Below are 7,165 nucleotides of genomic sequence, written 5' to 3' on the forward strand. Positions count from 1 at the left end.
TCCTGGTCACAATCCTGACTGTACTGAGTGAATAATGTGAATAAAAATGTTTCTTTTTTTGTACCTGTTTTTTTTCATGTAGATAATGTTTTGCTAAGATACAATAATTGCTGACATTATTATTATATTCATAATTATATATTATTTTATATATTAATAATTCGTTAAAGATTCTTAGTATTTTTTATGAGGATAGAACACACAAAACAGCCTGCCTCTGAGATTAGGGGCGGGGTTAGTATGAGGTCCACTCGACCAATGGGTGAAGCGCGTCTCCGTGATTGACGTGTCACGTCAAAGGTGCTGCACAGTTGCGTCAAGAAGGACAGAAACAGAACACGCACCTCAGAACACACACGCAAGCGCGCATCAGATCACACACACACACACACACACAGACACACGCAAGCGCGCATCAGATCACACACACACACACACACACACGCACGCGCGCATCAGATCACACATCAGGTTTCCCCTGCATCTGAGAGACACGCGGAGAATCCCGACACACAGGTTTGTGCGTTTTCCCCTCGGTAACCGACCCGCATAGAGAGAGAGAGAGAGAGAGAGAGAGAGATAGATTGTGTGTGTGTGTGTGTGTGTGTGTGTGTGTGTGTGAGAACACGATGTCCCATCAGATACACTCACCTTGATGCTAAACTCTAAAACGGTGGCAATTTGATTTAAAGTGTTATTTATTCTCTCAGTTCATTAAAACATGCACACAATGAGTGCAGTATTTTATTTAAGGTACTTAATTACATAAAAAAGACAGATCAGATCAGATCGGATTTGTGTGTATATATGAATAAATATCACACTGAGGCTCCATCTGTTCTCCTTCATCTGCCATCCTAATCCCCGCTTTAAACATGAAACACTTTATTAATACTTTATAGATGTGTGATTTATATTTATAGTGCATCACTGCATGTATAAGTGCTGTGTGTTACAGACATCCTGGGACGGCTTTATGATTTTTCTGTATGGTTTTTGGTCTTCGGTGAAGTATTTTGTGTTATTATTCTCCATCCTCTCTTATACATTTCATAAATCTATATCGATTTCAAGTCAGGAATAAAACACCTGGCATCGTGCAGTGAAAGGAAAATGATCCAGGACAGGGTGGTGAGATGGAGCCGAGTGACTGTTTCCTCTAACAGCACATCTCCATGTTTTATTCCTCTTACACCAACAATTACAATGTTTTATTCATTAAGCATGACATCATATTTCTTTTACATTTAATGTCCGCCAAAACAAGTTCATTTCTGTTCTCACTTATCCGTTACAGCAGCTATAAACAGTCCTTCCCCTCACCAGCTCCTCTTTTCATCATCGATATCATTGTCTGACCTGCTCAGCAATAAGAACGACACTTGTTTTTATTCCTCTGAGCTGAGATCAGACTCTGAATCAGCTCCCTCGGTCTAAAACATGACTCGCTGCAGATACACAGCCGCTGTACACGGTGTGAATCGATTAAATGATGAATGATCAGATTACACGGCGCGTTAACAACGATTAGACACTCTGAAGATGTAAATCATCCGTGTTTATTTAGTGAAAACAGGGTTTTTTTCCTCTTATATCACACATGACACAGGAAAAGTCAGGGTGGAGTTATCATCAGTGTTTACTGATCTGACTTTCAAATAAAATGCCACCGGATTAAAATGCTGCACGAGGAGAGGAGGTAGAGGTCGGATGGAACAAGGTCAGTTAAGTATTTATGAGATGCTGCAGAATCCCGCTGAGGAACCACTCGCAGTAAAATTCTGAGGAATCAAACCGTAGCGCTGAGTCAATACATTTGAGTCAAACACACACACACTGCCGCTCATCAACCCAACAGGACCTGAGAGATGTGTTATACTCCATCTTTAAATTGATCATTTATTTTTATTTGTTTTTAATCATACATGTTTAAAACATACATAAGAAATATTTAACACTGAAAATGATAATTTTTTATTGTTATTATTATTAATTTATTAATTTATTTATTTTAACAATTTTAAAGATTAACTATAAAACTTAAATATTAAATCAGTTGTTTCCATTCAGTTTGTAATTATTTGAATTAGTGTAATAAACAAATTTATTGCTATCTATAAGCATTTGCTAAACGCAGCTGTACTGTATTACTGGCAAAAAACCTGTTCACAATCGGAGGCTTAAGTGACCCTGTGCTTCTGCAGCTGAATTTCATCAGCGAGGGAATAAAGAGGTTTATGTAACACCAGTCACAGATTAAAGCTCGGTCTGAGAAGATGAACAGGTGAACTTCACTACTTAAGCTCCTCACTACATATACCTCTCTGTCATACCATTTAAACTGGACGTATTGAAGGTTATAAAACAAAGTGCACCTACTTTCACCAGCTATAACGTGTCACTTATAATTTAATGTTTTAAACCAAATGCTCCTTTGGATCCTTAAAAAAGACCTTAAATTGGTATATTTGTCTTTATATTTCTTTCTTTGTATCAGTAATGTTGCAAACGTATAGCCCATTGTACAATTTACCTTGTTACAGTTGTATTTATTTTGAGGTTCCTGAGGTGAAATCTGAATTTAGTAAGACAGCTGTTAGTTATCGTTAGTTAGTAACCTGGATGATGTGAAGGCAGCCATGGTGCGCCAGAACCCCACCACACACCAGCTATTAGTGGAGAGGAGAGAGTGATGTAGTCAATACAGATGGAGATTATTAGGGGATGATAGAGAAGGGCCAATGTGGGAATTTCACCAGGACACCGGGGTTATACCCCTACTCTTTTGCCATAAGTGTCCTGGAATTTTTAATGACCACAGAGAGTCAGGACCTCGGGTTAACGGCTCATTCAAAGGATGGTGCTGTTTTTATAATTTAGGACACAACATGCCAGAGCTGTATCTCCCTGCAGTTCTCGCCTGGTTTCCCCCTGGAGTTGTGTAGCGATCAGTCTGGTCAGTACCTGGATGGGAGCCTTCCTAGGGAAAACTAAGGTTGCTGCTGGAGGTGGTGTTAGTGTGGCCAGCAGGAGGTGCTCACCCCGTGGAATGTGTGGGGCCTTACGCCCCGAAATAGGGACACTAAATCAACCACATGATCAGATATTAAGCTATTTACATTAATTGTTTCAGTATGAAGCCTCTTGTTTTCTTCCTATTTGTTATGTTCTGTTTGTGAATGTTTTTAGTCGTAATTTGTGCTGCCTTTTGGCCAGGGCTCGCGTCAGAAAGAGACATAACCTCAGTGTGACTACCCTGATTTAATAAAATAAAGTTCAGATAAATATTTGAGTTTCAGAGCCCTGGTTTGAAGAACACATTGTGCAGAAGGAAAGGAAATGAAAGTAACTGTTCTGTCGTGTCTCAGCAGGGGCACACAGTGGACGCTGCTTATTAGCGATGACATCCCACTGACACTGAACACCACCACCCGTCTTTCACAGCCTTGTGTTGACATGGCAACAGGAAGGAAAAGTGAGTGAGTGAATGTGTGTGTGTGTGTGTGTGTGTGTGTGTATGTGTGTGTGTTGATCAATAAATCAGCTCTGTTTCTGCTCTATTTTCCTTCTCTGTCACACATCCACGCTGTGTCTATTTTTCCCTCCCACTCACTGTTACGTCTCTGTAATCTGTCACCATCTCGTTCTCTCACTTTCCTTCACCCCGACAGGCTCCACGTCCAAAGGCGGAGGTGTCCATTTCCCAGACGAGACGGAGGACAATGTCCTCAGTGACAGCGGTGAGGACACGCAGCAGGACAAGATCATCACCGCCGTAGCCGAGCCCGATGGAGCTTACCTGGTCAAGGTAACACTCGTATGCCAATTCTAACACTACGGAGTACAGCAATTTCCACTATTGTTTGGTACCTTCTCAAGACCAGCGTGGATGGATAGCGCGAGCACTTGGAAGTTGGACTAGTCTGTTACATATCGTCACGTTTCAGAGGCAAAGGCAGATGCAAGTGCAGATTATTTATTAAAGAAAATGTTAATGAAACAACAAAGACATGAAAACAAGGATAATACACATAAACTGTGGCTACGAGGCAAGAATGTACAGACTAGCTGTGATACGGTGGCACACGACGCTGAGAAAATAGCACTATATATAGTAGTGTTAATCAAGGTGGCATGAGACACAGGTGAGCGTGCTAGAGACACGTGACATGTTGGGGCTAATGGGTAATGTCTTTTTAATAGAAATAATATTTAGACAGAACCAAAATACATCTTGCAATTTTAAGTAAAAGAAAAAGAGAGAATATAAAAGAATCTGGATATGCGGCTAAATAATGTGTGCATGAAAGGGTTCATTTTGGACCTTTGTATTTTCAAAACAGACGTAAGATAGATCCTTACGTGACTCCGTAATGTGCTTTCTTTTTCCTTTTCTAATTTACACTTACAGTGTGTAGGTGTTCTGTCACGTACATAAGATCTAAACCAGTAAAGCACATTAATGTTGAACCAACCAACCGAGCAGAAGCCACACCCGAGTCTATTGAATGTTAAGATCACCTGATTAAACAGGTAGAATCAGGTGTGACTCCTTGATTGGAATGAAAAACTGCACCCACAGCGGTTTTTGCGGATAAGATTGTACACCCCTGCTCCACAGACATCATTACTCACTTTCACTTGTGTAAATTTTGTGCTAATCTATCCACCTTTAATTACAAGACTTTTAAGCACATGTGGATGAATTAATAGTGTTTTATTAGCTTTCCATCCTCACTATGTACCACTGAGCTTTCTCATCTCTGTGTAGGCAGGATTCCTGAAAATCCAACATAAATATGAGATCGTCTTCTCGATCCCGCAAGTCCCCACTCTGGGAAAAGACACCGCACTCTCCCCGGCTTTACGCACCACGCCCAAACCGCGTCTGCGTGCCACCCGCATCGTACCACGCCCTGAAGGTAACGCCGCTTTCCACACAGAGTCTCATGGGTTACCAGATTTACAGTAAGCGTTAAGGTTTTTTATAAATTCCAGTCAGAAGCAAAGAGCCAAAAAGGTGCCATCACTATTAAGACCAGAAAAAATTATCTACAGTGAAGTATAGTATATTTATTTGGATTCACTATAATATAATCGTCTCTCTATTAGAATGTTTTGTCTTTGTAATTTTATGTGTTTAATTATTTATACACCCTGCAGTGGATTTCAAACTGTGACACAGGAAGCAGAAGAGCAGAGACTGTAATCAGCATTAAATAATAAATAAACAGGTTTTAGAAGGTCAAGTCTAATTAAGTTGTTATTATAATATACATGAATATTTTAATAGTTTTTCTCACAAACAAAATACTCCTTTTTTTTCTCTCCAGAAACCCAGAATTGTTTTTTAAGCCAAAGACTGACTGACTTCCTACCTAGTTACTTTTAACAGTACCCCCAAGTACCACTAGGGGTCAGCATCGCCCATTTGATAATTACAGCATCCTCTCACCTAAAGCCTCCAAAATGTCTCCATTCTCTGTCATGTAATTTCAAATTTCCTGTTACACTTTTACACACACAGACACACACACAGACATCTTCACCTCCCTTGTTCTCACTGTCTGTAGGAGGAGTGAAGGTGGTGTGTGAGTACATCGCTCAGCAGGAAGGAGTGGTACAGGATGAGCTCACACTCGTCAACAGAAGCAGGAGAGACAGCAGTGTTAAAGTCCGACTACACGCCAGAGTGATGGGTGAGAATAAGAGCGCTTTCACACCCTTTAGACTGTTTAAGTCCGAATCAGTGTGAATCAAATTTGTACAAGATTTTCCAAGTTAAATATTCACTTCTTATATAATTTTTAATAACGTTCAAATCAGTATTACACAAAACAAATAATGAGTTATAAAGAGTTGTGTGAGGGTGTGTCTGCGTGTACATGATGATGTCCTGTCCCTCAGACACCGTGACCAGGATAAATCACTTCCTGAAGATCAATGAATTAGAAATAATTTTCTCACAGTATTTCTGGGCCTCATTTACCAAGCTGGATACAAACTTATATGTATGTAAATCGCTAGTACGAGCGTTCACACAAAAAATTCACGATTCATTTTGCAGACCCCCATCACGGAACACCCATGCTGATGGAGGGAGTACGCTGTTTGGGACCTGAGGACATCAGTTCAAAAACCAACAACAGAAAGAAGATCTGAGCAAACGCTCCTTTCTGAGAGGAATAAACAAACTCTGAGAACATGCCTCAGAATGCACTCGACTCGTAATCATGCCTAAATCTGATCCTGGACACCGTGTGAACATGTTCTTTCAGGTTTAAGATAAATATTGTCACTTATAAATCTGATTCTGCTTACTTCATAAAAGTGACGGTTGTCAGGAAATCCTCGAGGAACATGTGGTTTGTAGACAGTGTCATATTTGCAATACTGCATGTGTGCCATACCGCATGAATCAGTGAATCATTTGGTTCAAGACTGAGATTCACTCCTCTCTTGTTCAGCCAGTTAGTATTTAAATTAATGAGTTCATTGAGTTGCGACCGAGGTCCTTTGGTCAGATCTGGAGAGTTCCAGCTTTTCTGTGCATGCTGTAGTAATGTGTGTATTAGGTTGGAGTGCAAAAAAGAATTCTTCTAAACACTGACAATACAGCACAGTTATTATCTTCATTGTGTTCTTATTTTGGGTTTCACTTCAAAGCTAGTCATTCATACCACGTTCATGAGAATGCACGCTGCCACACAAACCTTACCATATAAGGTAAGAATCTTACAGTATTATAGTTATAATGCAGTGCTTCCCATTTAGTCAAGGGTTACTAATTATTTTTAACTACAAACTGCCTGGCACGAAGGTAGATGAATTTTTATCCCTGATTAATAGACTTATTAATAGAATATCCCTGATTAAATGTTGCTTTATAAAGAAGATATTAAAAACAAGAGCATATTATTTTATTAATAAATAAAATGTTTCAATCTAACACTTCTTCAGACTGTAGTTTTGTTTTGATGTTTCCTCTGATGTCCAAACCAGGGGGGGGTCAGATTGAATATAAATAAAACTTCTCCAGATAAGCTTCAGTGGTAATGGATGCAACTGCGCAGAAAAGGAGCTCACTTCCGTTAGCGGTTTATTTCCGGTTCATTGTAGAGGTGAATGTGCAAATCTGAGAAGTGGAAAAAAGCTTTTCAGATGC

At 39.8% G+C, this 7,165-nt stretch overlaps 1 protein-coding gene across 2 annotated transcripts; it reads left to right on the top strand.

Annotated features, from left to right (window-relative positions):
* Positions 1 to 217: 217 nt before the first annotated feature.
* On the top strand, positions 218 to 6,952 carry LOC128604363 (adipose secreted signaling protein). Of its 2 annotated transcripts, none has more exons than XM_053619462.1 (6): positions 218 to 516; positions 3,369 to 3,475; positions 3,672 to 3,808; positions 4,772 to 4,922; positions 5,574 to 5,699; positions 6,068 to 6,952. In XM_053619462.1, the coding sequence occupies exons 2-6, from the start codon at positions 3,457 to 3,459 to the stop codon at positions 6,160 to 6,162; spliced, it is 528 nt and encodes a 175-aa protein (XP_053475437.1). In that variant the 5' UTR covers positions 218 to 516; positions 3,369 to 3,456; the 3' UTR covers positions 6,163 to 6,952. The 2 variants fall into 2 exon arrangements, with proteins under 2 accessions (XP_053475437.1, XP_053475436.1); XM_053619461.1 differs by having other exon boundaries at positions 3,372 to 3,475.
* Positions 6,953 to 7,165: the final 213 nt, after the last annotated feature.

This window comes from Ictalurus furcatus, chromosome 29 (assembly GCF_023375685.1).
Source record: "Ictalurus furcatus strain D&B chromosome 29, Billie_1.0, whole genome shotgun sequence".
Taxonomy (NCBI): domain Eukaryota; kingdom Metazoa; phylum Chordata; class Actinopteri; order Siluriformes; family Ictaluridae; genus Ictalurus; species Ictalurus furcatus.

Coding starts and splice junctions, on each gene's coding strand:
- LOC128604363 (XM_053619462.1), top strand. Junction 3,809..4,771: donor ATGGAGCTTACCTGGTCAAG/GTAACACTCGTA, acceptor ATCTCTGTGTAG/GCAGGATTCCTGAAAATCCA. Junction 5,700..6,067: donor ACTACACGCCAGAGTGATGG/GTGAGAATAAGA, acceptor TTCATTTTGCAG/ACCCCCATCACGGAACACCC.